The 18647-nt window shown below is 36.5% G+C and overlaps 1 protein-coding gene across 5 annotated transcripts in view; it reads left to right on the forward strand.

Moving 5' to 3' along the window:
- GPCPD1 (glycerophosphocholine phosphodiesterase 1) overlaps nucleotides 1-18647 on the forward strand; it is a 47859-nt gene that overhangs the window by 19275 nt on the left and 9937 nt on the right. For all 5 annotated transcript variants that reach the window (XM_068410140.1, XM_068410132.1, XM_068410167.1 and 2 more), the window contains exons 5-17: nucleotides 2397-2472; nucleotides 4294-4335; nucleotides 5633-5756; nucleotides 8290-8536; nucleotides 9623-9785; nucleotides 9875-10007; nucleotides 10244-10298; nucleotides 12225-12317; nucleotides 14215-14292; nucleotides 15426-15465; nucleotides 16251-16312; nucleotides 17094-17159; nucleotides 18125-18261. In XM_068410140.1, the coding sequence (XP_068266241.1) occupies nucleotides 2397-2472; nucleotides 4294-4335; nucleotides 5633-5756; nucleotides 8290-8536; nucleotides 9623-9785; nucleotides 9875-10007; nucleotides 10244-10298; nucleotides 12225-12317; nucleotides 14215-14292; nucleotides 15426-15465; nucleotides 16251-16312; nucleotides 17094-17159; nucleotides 18125-18261 (1316 nt within the window). The remainder of the gene's footprint in view (nucleotides 1-2396; nucleotides 2473-4293; nucleotides 4336-5632; nucleotides 5757-8289; nucleotides 8537-9622; nucleotides 9786-9874; nucleotides 10008-10243; nucleotides 10299-12224; nucleotides 12318-14214; nucleotides 14293-15425; nucleotides 15466-16250; nucleotides 16313-17093; nucleotides 17160-18124; nucleotides 18262-18647) is intronic.

The raw sequence follows: 18647 nt of genomic DNA on the forward strand, positions 1-18647 counted from the left end.
GATAGGTGCCCTTTTAAGACTGTCCTAGCAGAAGCTGACTTTTTAGGTAACGTTACTATACTATGAATATTGATGACACATCATTAACTACCCTTACAGGCTAATCTGAACTGGGCTGTTGTTCAACTGTGGTCAGTATATGCCACTGAAATTACATCAGTATTTTAACCTCATTGTAACAATGGCTTCTGTTACAGGTAATTAAAACATCTTAGCTGCAGATTATTTAAATGCCTGTAAACACAAAGATGGTCTGAGCAGGGATTGTGAGAGGGCTCTCAGTCATGTCTGTGCCTGTTCTCTGATCCATTGCCCTTTTTTTCCAGGTAGCTTTGCTTGGTGGTTCTTAGTATAGAAAGTGTTGAGGATGCCTGGGATTAAATACATAATCAGCTCACTGTATTCCTTTCAGGGGATGAAATTTTGCTGAACATTTCCAGCATGTAATGCTTGTTGTTGAGATAATGTTACTAAAATTCTTCCTCATAATATCAGAACCCAAAATTAAAATGTACAATTACAGTAGTGTAAGAAATAAACTGGTATTGGTATTTTAATACAATGTATTGGGAGTTTCTACAAGGAGAAACCTTTGCTTACCTTTTGAAGAAAACAGCTTAATCCATGTTAGGACAGTTTCGCATTTCCCAAGGTCACAGGCTACAGGTTCTGTATGTGTTCACGCGAGTTGTTGTTGGAGAGCTTGCAGGCCTGCACTGTGTTCGGAAACAGTAGCCTCCTTGCTGGCAAACATGGGTTTCAGCTTTGGAGACTGAGATTGTGACATGCAAGTATGGATCTGCTGTGAAAGAAGAGGGAAGATCCTTCTCATTATTTACTTTTCTAGAAGTCCATAAGAGCGATCAATGTGGCAGCAGCAGAGAATATGGGAATTAAAACTGCCCTATAACAGGAGTAAACTGAAAACAATAGTATCATCTTATTTTACTTACATTTACATGCATTCTATCTTTACAGCAGAACTTTAAGCATATGTATTTTATTCTGACATGACCCTTAAGTATAGATGCCTCTGAATTCATTAGAAAAATTGTATTGCTTTTAGCTAAGACTCACAGAGCAAACCCCATCTTATTGAGCGCTTTTTAAATATTTGGTGTCACTCATCCAGAAACATAGTAGCTTAAATGTGCTTGATATATGTAAAAAAAGTCCCGTCTGCTGCTAAAGAATTTATTCAGTGACTTGTAAAATAACAAAGCATTCTGGTCCTATGTAATTTAGTGCTGAGTTTGAAGCTTGTCTGGATGTCCCAGTTATCTGGCATCTATTTAAACAAGAACCTGAAGTACTGGGACAAGTTGGCATTGAAGCTTTTATGACTCAGGTGGGCAACAGTAGCAAATCTTTTTGAAAATAAAGAGTTACTTAGGCCCAAAACACCAAAATGACAAACTCTGCAGGTATTTGACAGTGGTTCTTAGGACTGATAGTAACAACTACGCAATGTTAAGGGAAACTTAACAACCTCTTCGTGTGATTGAGCTGGGAATCGGGCATGTTCTTTCTGTTGTTAGCCTGTCGTTACCTAAAAGCTTTAACCTAGAAAGCTATTTCGAACTTGTATTGTTCTGAAAGAAGAGATTGAGTTACTGTTCTGATTATCTATATGAGTCTTGGCTATGTTTGTCAACAAACGTAGGCTTTTGAGGGACAGTAATTTTGGGGTGGAAGAATCTAATCCTGCTCCAAATGGAATAGACTGCAGGGGCTTCACTGCTGTCCAATTGGATTGTATCAGTGTCTTTTTTGTTCTGAGGCAGCAAAATTCCAAGTATTTGTTTTAATTAGATGGTAAATAATTTACTCTTCTGTACCACAACTAAAATAACTGTGTTTTGTAGACTTTGAATTAGTCAAGCAAATTTTGAGGGAGAACCCACCCCTGCAATTGTTAACTGCATGAGTAGATGCTGACTGCTGTTTGGAATTAGAGATGTGGGGTTTGTTTTTTCATAAATTGTTGCTGTAGTATCTTTAGAAAAAAGAAATCACACTTCATGAGTTCAGGGACACTTTGTTTTTTGTGTCGGAAGGAGACTAAAGTAGTTCAGTGGAGTAGCTATAAGCAGTAAAGATTTAATAATTATGTGTAACTTTTCCACCCTGTCAGACTTTGTCACAAGTTTTGTCATCTGTAGTGTAACCTGACACATCAGGTAGAGTCATCAGCAGTTGCAGGGCTAAGAGATGAGCCTGACCTGTTTTCTTTCTTTCTCTATCATATTCTCTCTCTCCCCTCCCTCTTCTTCTTCATCTTCTTTTTCTTTCTTAAATCTGTAACTCTAGTTCACAACCATCCCAAACAGCTTCATGGGTAGAAAATCAGATATAAAAAAAGAGATTATTGCAGACATTTAACTTTTAAATTACAGACTATCGATGGTCCCTGCGAAGTCATAGTTCACACGTGGGAGACTCATCTACAACCACGATCAATTACCCCTTTAGGTATGGGCATCAACTGCATCTGTTTGAGGCATATGCATAAGATTGCTAATATGCTGCACATTGGTTTAGAGGGAATGATAACTATAGCTTTAAAATACTTAAATTTATTAATGTGTTGGAGGTATAAACATTTTCTTTGCACAACATGGGCCTTACTCTCAAAATATATATAAATAAGTGGCTTAAAAATGGAGTGGATGTGAAATTCTTTGCTGCCATCCTTAAGATTATATGGGTTGGTTTTTTATTAATTTGGAATTGTATTAATTTTTGTAAGTTTAATTCTTTGAGACTAAGGATCCATATTATTTTTTCACAGGAAATGTCGGGGGGAGGGTGTGAAGTCACTGCTGTTTTTATTTAACTACTATTTAATTAGTAAAATTTTAAAGCAAAAATTCTTAATTAGGCTTCCTTAAGTAAATGGATGAATGTAAATAGAAATGTGAATGGGCTTACTTACCTGGCAATTTAGCAGTAATGTATTTTGCTGGAAGAAAAGGTGGCATGCAGACTTGCATACAAGTTCCTAATGCTTTTCTGAACAGGGCAAAAGTTTGTTTTTAAAGAACGACTGAAATAACCTTTGGATGTAGCTTGTAATTTAGATCTCTTACGCTGCTATGGGATGGCATGTTTTATGCACTGTCTTTTCTAGGATATGAAAAATGTTATTTCCTCCACACTTAAGAGTTTACATCTATTAAATACCTTCTGATGCATTGAAAGAATGTCTTTTAGAAAGAAGCTGGTATTAAACCACCTGTTTGTTAATCATGAATAGTACTATGATCGCATTTCCGCCCCCTCCCTTTTTTTTTAAATTTCAGTTGAATTAGTTAAGTGTTTCTATTCCTGTAAAAATTATGTTTCTGTATTCGTCAATAATTAGGGAAGCAACCTACCCTCTGTTAGGGTACTTTAGGACTTTATCTATAAATTTGGATAACTTAATTCCAAATGGTTCAGAATTTTTTTTCCCCCAAGTAATACTCAGTGCTTCATAAGCAGTCTTTACGAAAATGCAGCAACACCAGGATGTAAGGACTTGATCATTATAATCCTAAATTGTTGGCTGTGGTTATTAAAGATTGAGGGCAGGCCAATGATTCTTCTTAGAAGAAAATGGGATTAATGGCTGTAGAGACAAAAATTTGTTAAGATTTATGTTCTGAGAAATGTGTAGCTTGTTTAGACTACTGCAATTCTGTTAATGCTGGTGAATTTACTTAGTGCCTTAAGATTTCAGTTATTAAAACTTAGGAGAGGGTAAGGATAAAAGTAAGTGTGAAATGAGTGTTTTGAATATTTCATCCTAGGTTGGTTTCTGTCACATGGGCAGAATAAGCATTTTAATTGTGACTAACTTGTTATAGAAGCTTTAACTGTACATGTGCAGGAGGACAGCTTTCTTGTATGTTTGCAAGAAACTTTAATGTCTTTGACACTAACAAGAAAAGCATCTTAGATTCTAGTAAGATGTAGATGTTATCAGCAAAATACTGCAGCAAGCTAGGAAATTATGCAACTTTCTTGCTTTTCTCAGTTCAGATTACTTCAGGTAAAACATCTTATGGCATTTCATGTGTTGATTGTTTTTTCTTGCAGAAACTAATAAAATGCATAAATTGGGAAAAAGCTTTATAGAAGGTTGCAATAAACATGCTTATTCTTTATCTGTTTCAGTTTTCCTACTTTTTTGTTAAACACATTTTTTAGAAATTAAGTGGAAAAGTAGAATTAATTTAACTTGGCAATGATTCTTTATAATGTGAATACTAATTAGTTTCTTTCATTTTTTCCCCCTCCTTTTAATTCTAGAAAATGAAATTACTATTGACGATGGGTACTTCGGAATCCATAGTAAGTGAGATATATTGACCTTTACTCTTTACCACATATTTAATTTTAACAAGATTAAATGTTGTTGTTGAAAAATATTTTGAAATACGAAGTTAGTTTTGACATGAATTGCCTGTTAGTGATTGTTTTCTCTGCTTACATGGTTATTTTTGTGTCCAGCATTTGTGAATTCATACTCAGGCTGTAATCCCTTCTAATCTTAATAATACTTCTAGGAAGAGTTGAAATATTGTCCATGTGCTAGTGTTAAAGGTTGAAATTTGTGAACTTTAGAACATGAGTATGTATTTTTGGAAATACAGAATAGACTGTTAGCTTTCTCTTAAAACCTAACCTTAGAAAAAACTCTTCCTGCCTAGAAAAATATCACTTATACTAAAGGTACACAATCTGCCTCTTTAGTCAGGCACTTAACTGCTAAAACCTCTCAGAAGCTCAAACCTCATGTTCTTGTGTGTGCATATGTCTCACTTTTGGCAGTTCTAACACACCTCTCATTTAATGCTCAATCCTGTGGTGCCTAAGGTAATTCTTTGTCATGTCTCATACATCTTGTCTTAAAGCTTTTCCATTTTTCTTCCTATTTTCATTCAATGATACGTTTTGCTAGGAACTCTTCAAAACTGCTGGTTCTGCTTCAGCACCTGGTCTTGGCAGCTTGTGCTTTCTGGCCAGCCTGTTTGTAGGCTATCCTTGTCCTGATGGTGAGGTTGAGGATTCTCCTCTGTGTTTTGTTTCCCCATCATATCTCTTGCTATATCCTGTCCTGCAGACCTACACTGCTTTACTGGCATTGATTATGATGAGCTAATTTGACACCTATATCTCAGGAGAAACGGGGAGTCTCAAGTTGCATATGAATCTTGAGCGTTTCTGTTAGTGTTATTCAGTGTATTGAGAGGTCCCAGGACAAGGGGTTATGTCTGCCTTTGGAGACTTAACTTAGCCCTTGATACCATAAATAAAGTTAATACTGGAATACTTAGTGCTCTCCTGCAGACAGTTTACATGTGAAGCTGGCAAGGATCATTGTTCTTATTTAATGCTCTTACTGCAGTTGTTTGCTGGCTTTTATCTATTGTCTATCCTGGGTAGTTCAGAAAAGACAGGTGAAAGGATGCACTCAACAATTGCTCTGGAAGTACTATTGACTAAGGCTGGTGATAAGGAGGATTGTCTGGAAGATGGTGTCAGAGGAACTGTATTTGTATTTTGTATATTAAACTGTCCAGATCTCCCTTTAGAAAATAAAATAAGTTATTAAAGTGTCTTCTACTTCTTGTTTAATTTTTGATAGATGGTATTGAAACAGTGGATGCTGGGTGGCTGACATGTCAAACAGAAATAAGATTACGTCTGCATTATTCTGAGAAACCACCTGTAGTGATATCTAAGAAGAAATTTAAAACGTCAAGGTTTAGGTAAGAGCCTGATCATCTCAGTTTGCAATTTATCTCATGTTAATTGTCAATACCAGTTATTCTTTTTTTACTTAATTTATGTAGCCTTTAAATTAGCTTCATGTTGCTAATAGGGATGTACTATCACACCAATTTCCAGGTGTTTAAGCACTTTGTAAAAATATGACGATAACATTAAATCAGTTGTGTGTTTCAGTTACCTCATTTTATTATTAATGTAGTGTCGAAAGAGTTTTTTCTATAGTGTTCTTAAGTAGTTCTCTGCTATTACTTTCAGAGAGTTTTCTTTGTTCTGTTTTCTTCTCAAAAAGAGCAGAATGGAAGTCGAAGTTGGGGGAAAGGAAAGGGAGAAGGCTTACGGAGGTTTTTGTTGCTTACTACTTTTTCTTCTTACCAAAATAAACAGCAATCTCCATTTAATATATGGTTAATTCTTCACTGGCATTACAGATTTCCAGTCAACATGGATGGTGGAGATAATAGCATTCTCTAATCACTTCTATTGCTATTTAGATCAGTTTAATGGTTTTTATCTGCAGAGGTGTCTCAAAAAGCAGACATTATTATAACTATACAGTTGACTGACAGAAGTGGATATCTTAGTCCTGATGTTTTGTGGACTGCACTATTGCCCCGAGTGTTTGATCTCCTTTCTCTTGAATTTCTGGGATCTGGAGCTTGCTCTCTCTTCCCTGCCTTCTCCATCCCCCCAGACCCCTTTCCTTCCTGCATGCATTTTTTTTTTTTTTTGGAGCTCTGTGGTTGCCAAACTTTATCCCAACACACATATCATTGTGCTGTGTGGTGTAGGGTTGTATTCTGTCTCTTTCACAGTCTTTTTTTATGTGAAACAATGAAAAAGAGAGTAGAGACATATCATAATGTCTCCTCCTTAACTACAGTCTCACACATCTCTGAATGCACAATGATTGTTACTACTAACAATCCTCAGCAAAAGTGCTTTTTTACAACAGCAATTTTTGGTAATATATTAGCCATGTGTTACTCTTACCAATGGGAAAGAGGGGAGTAGGAATTCTCAGATCCTTTGACTTTGACAGACTAACAGTGGTTCTTCCACTTCTAATCTTTCATACAACTCATCTTCTTGTTTGGAAAGGATTATGGTTCCCTGTTTTCTTTAATGGAAAACATACAAAATTGTTTGAGGTTTTTTTTATTTAATTGCTAGAAATCACATTTTGAGCTTGTAACATATAAGCAACTTCCAGCACACCACTGTCAAAGTGATTTACAGATCACTTGGTTAACCTGTACTGTGTGCCTTATTTTGGTGATCTGACACTTGATTTTTTTTTTTTTTTTTAAAAAAAAAAACTTTTTTATTCACCCTCCCTGCCCACTTCTAACTCTTCTGATGCAGGGAAGTCAATTCTCACTGAAGAATGTTGTATTAAATAAATACTTATGACCTGTTCTCTAGAGCTTTGCAATTTTTTCCTTGTGTGTTAGAGCAGGTAGAGAGAAAGCAATTTCTGAAGCCTGATCCTTGTCTAAATTAAATGGTTGAAATCCAAACTTGATAAGCTGGATGCCTTCATTAGACACTCTGTTTTCCACGTTCTGCCTAAAAAGTTAGATCTGCCCAGGTAGTTTTTGTGACTGTCACCTGCTACGACAGTGTCATTTGTCAAGTTTGTGGAGCATCTGTGTTGTCACTTCTTTTTTTAATGAGGGTATTAAGAATGTGAACTTAGTGTAAAGGATTTATATGATTGTAGTTGTTTCTTTGAGACACAACTTCAGTTTTACTAGTGAATTGGCATCCAACTAAATGATAACTCTTTATCCCATATTCTGCTTAGATGATTCAGAAAATAATTTGGATTACTCATACATATGCTTCCATCACTGGCATAATTTCATTCTGTGTGGAAGGTTTGTTCTGTATAATAATGAATTCTGAGTCTTAGAGAGAGGCTTATTCTCAGTCCAGGATTTCTCAGAAATAGCATTCCGTTTACTTTTAAATGATCATTTAGGATTTCTCAAGGGACTTAATAATTACTTCAGACTATCTTGTTTATGTCTAATAGAATATGTTTATCTGCCTTATTGGTGTTCAAAGAGACTTAAAGTTGTGTGTGTGCTTAGCAGCAGCCACCAACAGGCAGATGTTGATCTTGATTACTGCTATTTGCAGTGCTTTTCGTTAGCCTTTCAGCGTTATGGGTATTAGTCTGTGGAGAAAGGCTGTCTATTTGGCAGCCCAAATCGTTATTTAGTTTGGTAGAATGCTGCTTCTCAGACCACTAGTACAATATTCACATTTACCTAAGTTCCAATTTTAGAAGTGACTTGAGCACTTAAATCTGACTAAAATAAGATTTAGACAACAGCTGCAAACTCTGACTCTTGTGAGGGCCCACTGCATAGAGTGCTGTTCTGTAGATGATGGTGTTGAGAATTCTTGCGTTGTGTGAGCTTCTGCTCAAGCTTCTTTCTAATTCTTTAGTGTTACCAAAGACAGTCCTGTGACTTAACCATTTGTTTTGTGTTTCTGGTTGAGTAGAGTAAAATTGACTCTAGAAGGCCTAGAGGAAGATGAGGATGACGAAGAGGGCCAAGAAAAAACATCCCCTACTGTCCCTCAGAAAATGGCAAACACTGTGGAGTTCTCCTTAATAAGTAACAACGAATATAAATGTCGACACTCTCAGCCAGACTGTGGTTATGCTTTGCAGCCAGACCGATGGATAGAATACACTATACAAACCATGGAGCCTGATAACTTGGAATTAATCTTTGATTTTTTTGAGGTATGTCTCTTTACCACTAAGAAGCAACTCCAGTCTGCCTGTGGGAGTTAGTCAATTACCGTGAAGGTTTCACTGTTGGAATAGGGCTATTGCCGGATATTCTTGATCTTTTGGACTTGCCTAAACAAGTTATGAGACTATTGGCTACTACCCCATTTTGCAGAAAGGTTTTGTGAGTCTTCTCGATACGGCATAGAAAGTTTTGCAGTTTCTGCTTATTTAAAAGTCAGTACAAATTACACTCAAATCCAGTCCTGCATGTAGTTAGGTTGGCTTGATTCTTTTATCCTTTATCAGAGCAAAGTTTTTCTTATCCTTCTTGAACCTGAACAATGAGTATATGAACTAGTTACATTACAATTATTTCATCTTAATTTTTAAGTTAGAAAAAAAAAAAGAGATTTCTCTGAACTAATGAGTGCAAATTAAAACTGGGTATATGTGGATTCTCACTAATACGTCTGTTATTTTGCACTCTTTTTTTTTTTTTCTCCCCTGAAAGATCTTAATATTCAAAGTCCTTTTTAAAAGAAAAGAACTTTTGTCTCTTCATACGTTTATGCAGAAGAAAGTTTTAAGCATTCCCTCTTTGGTCTAAAAATGCCGTTAAGATCACTTACATTCATAATTGTAAAGTGGCTACATAGTTCCTGAACTTGACTATGGTCAGGTGCATGTTCTGCATGTTAGCTGCCCTCCTCCTTCCCTGCAAATGAATACAAAGTTGTTTTGAGCATATATATTATTCCAGTTCCTCTTTGTTCCAAACATGTCCTGGGCTTTTTACATGACAGACTATTCCACGCATGCAATTCCACTTATCAAATCTAAGAGTGTTCAAAGAAAAATGTGTGTGTTTTGTAGATTTCCATCAACAATTTCATATTCCTGATTGTAATTTGCAATGCATTGTTACACTAAACCATTTTTAGCGTGAAATTAGTTTTTTTCTGTAACACACAAGAAATTTCTGTTACATCAGTGCCTTTATGTGTCTTCCCGAGGAGCAAGGAAGAAGAGTTTGTTTAGAATTCTCACCTACATATAACAGTAGGTGTTTTGATTTCTTGTTTGTTTTGTTTTTAGGAAGATTTAAGTGAGAAAGTAGTACAAGGTGATGTGCTCCCAGGTCATGTAGGTTCTGCCTGCCTCCTGTCATCCACACTTGCAGAACTCGGAAAGAGTGCTGGAATTCTTACACTTGCGATTATGAGCAGAAATCCAAGGAAGACAATTGGAAAAGTCAGAGGTACAGTTGAAGCGAACAGATGTAGATAACTTTACTGGAAGTCATCCAGTATCTATTGACGTGTGAAGTACTTGGTATTTTTCTTGTAGTGGACTACATAATTATTAAGCCGATCCAGGGATACACTTGTGATATGAAGGCTTCATATGCAAAATATTGGAAACCAAGAACAACTCTAGATGTTGGACACAGGGGAGCGGGAAATTCAACAACAACAGCTAAGTAAGTTAATTTGCATTTTAATCTGAGGGTGGTGGGTTATGTTTAGTTTTACTGACATCAATTGAGGAAGCAGACAGTTGAAAATAAAAAGTTACACCTTATAATCATTTAAGTCACTTCAACGTCAAATGTGGATGTTCTGTAAAACAAAGACTTCTGATTTGTATTTCTGTTGTTTTAATGGACTTTTGTGCCATGCTGCGTCTAACAAAACCTTTTCTTTGCTGTTATTTCAGACTTGCTAAGGTTCAAGAGAACACTATTGCCTCTCTGAGGAATGCTGCTAGTCATGTATGTATGCACATTTGTACACATATAGTACCTGTATAGTTAAAACTAGCTTGGCTTTTATGCTTAATTTCCATTATTCAATACAATGAATGGTAATTGCACTGATATAAAATTACATCAAATCACAGTGGAAATTCCCTGAGAGATAGGAAGGGAAGTAATAGCTAGATTAGACTCTCATTCTCAAGTTCCTCGAAAAAACAAAACTTCCATCTAATATGTTCTGTTGGTGTTCTAAGACAGGGAAAATTTTAATCTCAACCCTGCGGAGACAGAGGATTGAATAATTTTGAACAAACGAATAAAATTTTGGCTCTGCTAGAGTCTGCGAGCATACTCTTAGGTGGCAAAAGTCTTGCTCAGGCACTACTGAGTACCTAAAATTGGTGTCCAAAAATGAGACTTGGGAGCTGAGCTAGTGGAATAAAACAATCCTTTGTTTCAGTGCTTTGTTACAATGAAGACTTAGAATCCTAAGATGAGGCTTTAAATTTGGGAGATACTAGCTTCAGATGCTTAAATTCTGTGATTGAGGTGGTCACTTTTATTCCTTCCAATAATCTCCGTCACTGAAGTGATTGGTGATAAGATTGATCTAGACAATCTAGTGAGATGCTGCAGCAGGGTAGCTGGAGGCAGAAGCACATTCAGAGGTTCCTTGTATAGCTCCTGTTTTCACAGTGAAGAGCTGTGGTTACAGTCACATAAAGATGCTGCTGTGACATCACCTACCGCTTAACTTGTAGGGTTCCTAAGGCTTTTCAGGTACTTCTTCACTAGTGTAGATTCTTACCAAACATCTTTTGAAGTTGTTAAAGGGATGGGAGCAGAATCTGGAGTATTATGCTTATTGGCTACTGGTTCTGGAGTAATGTACTCCCCAAGAGTCATAGCTGAAAGCTTTCTGTCGTTTGGGAGTCAGAGTATAATTTGAGTCTGGAGCGTGCACTGATTGCGGAGCAAAAGAAAGCTGTAGCTACTAAATGCTCCTTTTGAGCAGTAGTTCTTAATTTCTGTGTGGATGCTGCAGGTTTATAGACAGCTTTTAAAAGCCCACAAGAAATATGCATTGAGGCAGAAATTACTACAAAGTCATCAGCAGCATCACCAGAAAAACTAATTTCAACTATTTGCAAATGAAAATGCTGAAAGCCACCACTCTAAAAATATTTCTGCTGAGAAAAGGGCTGAAAAAAAATCCTGTCCTATTTTCTTCCTGTACTGATTGAAAGATATGTGATCAGGATGATAATTTAATGAATGTTATTCTTGGAGGACTTTCAAATGAATGATTTACAGACAGTCAAGTTTAAAAAGTTTCTGTGCATTTCTCTTTCTGGCCCTCCCTCTTTAAAAAGATTGTACTTAGAGCTCTTGTTTGACCTTGCTTCCTTTTTAAGCTTAACAGAAAATAACATACAGTTGAAAAGGATAGGAGAATACTGGACGTAGCTATTTCCGCCGTTGCACATATTATAACACACTACTACTGCGTTAGTCACAGAAGCTCCTCAATATATGGAGTATCTCCCTAACGCTTTGCCCATTTGTAGCAACCACTTGTCTCTTGGTGGTGTGGTGGGGAGGAAGGGCAGGGCGAAGGCATCTGTGTTTAGAAACATCATCTTAGCCTTTCTCTGAAATCAAGTTTACAATACTTGAATGTTACTAGAGGGTTTACAAGAGTAAGCAAGCTATATGTCTCAAAGCTGCGTTATGGTAATTAAAATACTTTCCCATATGATCTCTTTAATTTCTAATCCGCTGTTGAGTATGATTAAACTGGTAACAGCCAGTTGGCCTTCAACTTCTGGTTGATATCCAGGACTTGTGCATACTTGGCAACTTGTCTGCAGCTCTGTTGTCCTTGTGCATAAATAGTTAATGGTTTTTTGTTTTGTTCTGTGTGTTTTCAATTTTCTGTAGGGAGCAGCGTATGTGGAATTTGATGTACATCTTTCTAAAGATCATGTGCCTATTGTATACCACGATCTCACATGTTGCATGGCCATGAAAAAGGTGAATAAGATGATAGCTGTATTTTATAAATGTGACCATTTCAGAAACTAAAATGCTAAGCTCTCCTAGAAATAATTCTGGGGAATTGGGATGGAATGGGAATAAATATGCAGCATTACTGTGTGCGTAAAGTAGAGCCGGGAGGTTGAGTTTTTCCTTTTGATGTTGTAGCAACAGGATTTCAGGTGCATGGTTTGAGACTCTTAAAGCCTACATTGTAGTTATTTTTTAGCTTTTTTTAATTTATGGTTTGGGAGAAAAATACAGACAACCTCACTATATTCAGTAGCACCTCTGGGACTCTTTTAGGCTGTCAGAGTAAGAACTTCCGGTTGTTTCTGTTTTGAGGGAGGGTTAGTGTGATTCTCAGCGTGGCTTCTCACTCCTGCTGATACTTAAACACATACTTCTCTTAAGCAGTTATGTACTCATAAATGCTCTTTAGGTCAAAGCAGCGTCTACCTTGCTTGGTATCCCAGTAGTGTCCAGTAGATGGAAAGTAGAAAAGTGGAAGAAACAAGGATCTCCTTCATTTAGGAAGTTTGATTAGCCATAAATGGCTTGGCTTCCATTGCTTCTTCTAACTCTTTCTTTTTTAGTAAAAAAGAAAGAGTTTTGCTCTGTCCTTTAACTGTGAGGTAAACAATATACTTCATGTCTTGTTGGGACAGTAAGCGAGGCTGAAGAACTGCTTTTGGATCGCTTGGTGGAACAGGAGGACTAGGAGTGGGAAAATGGCTCTTGAAAGCAAGTGTCCTGTTCCTTTCCTTACCTTGTGAGGTTGTAGTTGTTCCTTCTTTTTTAACCAAAAACTATTTTCTGCTATTTTTAAAGTGTCAAGAGTGCTGTAACATGAGAAGCAGTGAACAGTACTGTTACTTGTACATACAGATAAGCATTCCTTAAAAGGTGCTCTGCACAGACTATCGCCATACCTCTTAAATGCCCAAGTTTTATGAAGCATAACAATTGAATGTTTTCATAGAATAAAGTGACGTTAAACTCCTTAATAATGAGAGAACCACAGGCATACGGTCCAGTGACTCAAAAAAACCCCTGAAGTGCACCACCACCACCATCTGGTCTGTTGCATGTTGTTCACTGAGGCCAGAATACTTGCATTCAGCAGCAGGGCAAAAAGGTTGGCCTCTGTTCTGTTCTAGTTTTCTTTCTATTTCTGGCAGTGAAAACAAAGATAGCATGGAAGGGCAGACTGCAATATAAGTTCTCTCTTCTTGGCACTAAGTCTGTCATGAAACTCTCACACCCATTGCAATGTATAAGAAGTTTGGTTTTAAACAGTTGTGGAAATGGAACTTCGACTAAGGGAAATGCATATTTGGTGTGTATTGGATCAGTATTGTCCTGTTGAGTAAAAATGTCTGTATAGTGAAGAAGGGAAGTGAAAAATAGATTGACAAAATTTTTCAGACACCAGATCTTTTGATGGGGGGTTGGGGTGCGTGTCTCAGTTTTACCAGGACGCTTGCTTTTTTTATTTGTTTCTGAGACATTGGATAGACAAGAATAAACTGAACTGCCTCGGAGTATTTTTAATGAATTTCTTTACTTGCAAACTTTTTTCCTGAATACATGAACTGATCAAGTTTTTACAGAATAAATGTGCTAACCTTTCTTCAGAAAGAACATTGATGCCTCTGACTTGCATGAAAGACCAAATGCTGGTTTTTTTTCAAGTGATACTGGTTTTATGGTTCTGAGTGCCTATGTTGTCTCCTAAAAACTGATTATCTTTCTTGTGTTATAATAAGATCGCAATTGTATCTTTAGCAATAAAAGAGGAAAAATCAGTTGCCTTTAATATTACTACATTAAAAGCATATAGGCTTTTTGTAGTTTTCAGTAATGCTTAATTATGTATTATTTCTCTTCAAAGAAACTGGATACGGAGCCTTTAGAACTGTTCGAGATTGCAGTCAAAGAACTCACGTTTGATCAGCTGCAGTTATTGAAGGTATTGTTACTTTGGCTAGTATGATATGCTAGGTGTAGAATTTCAAATTGTGTATGAAGCTTAGATTTTTTTGAGTTAATTATAGTTTGGGAGAGCACAAGTTTTAAAAATTCTACAATTAAACAAGTAGCTAATTCCAAGAATAGCACTTTTGCACCATCATTACAGCTTGAATAAATTTTGTTACTTACATCTTCTAGAAAGATGGTCTGACAACTTATATAGATCCATATCACTATGCTAACATTGATAATTTAAAAAAAATAAGAAAGGCTGAAAGTGGTGGTAGCATTCTTTTAAAGCCAATGATTTGGAGTCTTTGAAGAAGGATATCCCTTATAAAGTCTATCTAATTTTTAAATGTTTCCCTGTTAACAAGGGACATCCAGATTATGTTAACTTCCTCTTTGGAGGTGCATGTGGAGGTGTTGAAGGGTCTGTGATTCAGTGATATGGATTGGACAAACTAGCTAGAACTAATTGATTGCTTTCATTTAAGTGGGTATCACTGTATCTTCTGACGAGAAATACATAAAAGGGGGGTCAGGGGATGAGACTGGGCCACTGAAGACCCAAATTAGAGATCTGTCCTCAGTCAAGGAAGCACCTGGCTAGACCAAGAGCTGTATATTTATTTTTACTTAGAATTACTTGGTCTCCTCTGTTTTGAGGGGAGAGAATTTGAATGGAATGAGGGAGTTGGTCCTGTGCCTGGCCCAATTCTGTCTGAGTATGTGACTACATCATAAAACCACTGTCAGCCCTCTGTCTGCACTTGACTAGAAGCAAAGAATCTAACATCTGACAGAGGAGAGTTTAATGTTCAGACTTCTTCATATCTTAATGTTAAATTATATTATGTGTGTTTCTACCCTTGAACACATTTTTTGAATTTTCAGTAGGAACATTTTCAGGTTTTTTTTGAGCTTTCCTTGGAATCTTTATGTTTTAAAGTTTGAAAGAAAATTGTGATGTGTACTCCTTTATTCTTTTACAAATTACTAAAATTGTGTCTATAATGGACCTTTACAATTAAAATCAAAATCAATTTATAAAGAAAAATAGTTACATTTTACATGTAGTAAGATCTCTGTGGGTGCAGTGGTTGTTAATTTTACTCTTATGCTCCTTAGCTGGCTCACGTGACTGCCCTGAAAGTAAAAGATCACAATGGTATGTACTAGTTTTCAAGAGTCTTGAGATTTATTTATTACCAGGTCATTATATATATTCTGTGGTTGCAGTCACTTGTTCTTATCATATCTGGCTTCTTCCTGAACATTTCTGAATGCTCATGTAGTTACTTTAATTTTGTGCATGCTGTAGAGTTCGTTGCTGGGAAGTAAATACCTGGCCGGGAGTTACTCCCTTGGGAAGAGGGGACAGGAGGGCAGAAGGTGAATGCATAGATAAAGATATATTTACGAATATTCATAATAAAATGGCCACTAATGTTTCCATCTTATGCTTATCTAACTGTACCTTTCTGGCAGCTCTTCAGAATTGCTAAAAAGAACTTTGGTAACTGCTGTAGGGTGTCTTACGGGTGCTGTAAATTTTTGGCCTTAATTTATCCCCTTTATAGGGACAGGAAGATGGCAAAGTATCTCACACATCCTACCTGTCTGGGAAAAGATAAAATAAGTAATAAGCCTTGACAGGCAAGGCTGCTTCTACTGGATGTGATTCAGTGACTGAAACGGTGAGGGATGGGAGAAGCTGTTTCTGATAAGTATTCCGGCAAGGCTTTTAATGGAGGTCAAAAAGTTTTCCCACTGGCAAAACAGGAATTGTCAACACCATTGTTGGAGTATGTCAGTGTTAGAGGGAAGGCTTAGGTAATCAAAAGATAGACCTGTTTCCATTCTTAAGGCCTTATGATTTTGAGCCAGTCTTTTCTTGCTGGGATTAGCAGTGCTGCTATTTGTTTTGATTCAGTATTTTGTATTTCTTTTCAGCATCTTTTAAAGAAGAAGAAAACTCTGCTTTTGAGACCCAGCCATTTCCTTCTCTGCAGAGAGTAAGCAGTGACTATAGAGCAATAGAGATGATGATTGTTGAACGTGAAAACACGCATTTTTCCTTCAGCTTTGCACACTTAGCAAGGGATATTAATTTTTGGTTTTAGGCCTCCGATATCAATGCTGGAACTGAGAACATAGGCTTTACTATTGGCCACTGGAGCCTTTTCAGCACTTAAAAGTAATAGTTTGCATATCTTTTAAGCGTCTTAATTCACGAACCCATGTTGTATGGCTCAGGATACACTCAGTTTTACAGCTGCTTAACATCTGGGCATTGCATTTGAATGCACTGACAATTGTTTGCCAATTTTGGAAAAAAAAAAAAAAAAGGCCTTTGGCAGTTCATCGCATACTCTTGGCCATCTAGCAGAGCCAGACACAGAGAAATGTTAAGTGAATTTCTAGTATGTTCCCATTTATGACTATTTGTCAACTCTGGGCTTTGTCTTGCCTTATTTTTCACAGAAACAACTGACAATTGTTGACCAAATACAGTTTGATACCACCTTAATGTTAAGGTGAATTGACTTGCATTTGTACCTTGTCAAAAATCTGTCTTAAGATTTTATCCATTTTTATGTAATTCCTAACTTTAAACTGAATTAGAAAAAGGTGTATATGTATCTTGTGTTAAGTCTTAAAAACTTTTTTAGTTTTTTTATTCTACTGTTAGACCCCATGGGTGTTAAATTCCAATGTATTCTCCCAGTAATTACCCCCATAGTGCTTAGTTGTCCTCCTTTGCTGTGGGGTCGCTTCATAATGAAATTTTTTCAGGTCCTGGAGTCTGTTTCTGAAGATGTTGGGTTCAACATAGAAATAAAATGGATCTGCCAACAAAGGGTAAGTAAATGTACACATTATTTACTTTGCCATTCTCATGACTAAAGCTTGTAAGCTACAAACAAAGGCATAGTTCTGTTTTTTAATGTGACTCTTGTTTTACTATAACCCACTATCTTTAAAACTGGTAGTATAATAGCACCACTCTATCAAATGAACTAACTTAGTCATAAAATGATAGGAAGTATTTATAGGATTGAGTTTATAATGCCGCTCAGACTGCCTTTAGTAGAAGACCCTTTTTAAAGTCAGTGGATTACAACAGGTCAGGCATGCTATACATGGGAAAATTGAAAAGAAATTCAAACTTTCCTGGCCTAGTGCAGGAGCAGCTACAACATGGTGCAGTAATACAAGCAACTGTTAACCTTCTAGTCTACTGTGGACTCAGCTGGATTGCTTAGTGCTCAGTCTATAAGGAAACAGTTGTCATGGCTAGGACTGGAAGCCTGGAGTGGGGGAAAGAAACTAAGCAGAGTGATAGGTGGAAGTCCGTATGCATAGAGACATGCTAATGCTCTCAGAGAGGAATCAACTGCAGAAAGACTGGTACCTGCTATTCTCAAAGGTAAAGAGGATATCGCTTTTTTTTTTTACACATCTTATTGTTGCCTTTTTATATTTAGAAATAGCAATACAAAATATCTGTAATAGTTTTTAGTGAGCTTTCATGGAATTCCTTTGTGTTTTCAGAATTAGAAAAGGCTTCATAGAATCTCTCTCCTAATGGGAAGACGGTGAATTTTTCAGTGAATCTTATTGTTCTTAGAATTCAGCTGCACCTCACAGACTGACAGTCCTGTAGAGCTGTAACGAACCTTCAGTAAACTGAAGGAGTGACCTCTGTATTCAGACTTCAAACTGAATTCTCATTTTGCTCAGGTTGAATGAGAGACCATTGCTTGTTAAAATAATTGTAGTAAGCATTAATTTAAATGGCTGAAACTTGTCCTTTCTTTTCCTAGGATGGACAGTGGGATGGCAACTTGTCAACTTACTTTGATATGAACCTCTTTCTAGATATTATTCTAAAAAATGTTTTGGTGAATGCTGGAAGAAGAAGAATTGTATTTTCTTCTTTTAATGCAGATATTTGTACAATGTAAGTTAAGAAGAGCTAAAGAATGTATTTTCTCTTTTTTTTTTTTTTCTAATTTGGTAAAATTTACTTTGGACATAAGAATACCCAACAGGAAACAAATAACACATTTTGATTACACCTGAACTCTGGGTGCCAAAATAGTTGGGAATTGAAATGAGACCACTTTGCCATCTGAGCTGTGCAAAAAACAAAATAGGAAAACAAAGTCAAAGTAGATATTTTTGTCAAGTGCCTTCTGGAATGCTTCAGTCTTTCTTGACACAACAAAGGTCAAGATTTCTTCTGGTATTACAAAGTCTTTTTCAATCATATGTGAGGGGTACGTAAGCCTAACTTTTACAAACAAAATTTTTTCACTATATCTACCTTTTAAAAAGCACAGAAAA

This window comes from Nyctibius grandis, chromosome 1, assembly GCF_013368605.1.
Source record: "Nyctibius grandis isolate bNycGra1 chromosome 1, bNycGra1.pri, whole genome shotgun sequence".
NCBI lineage: Eukaryota > Metazoa > Chordata > Aves > Nyctibiiformes > Nyctibiidae > Nyctibius > Nyctibius grandis.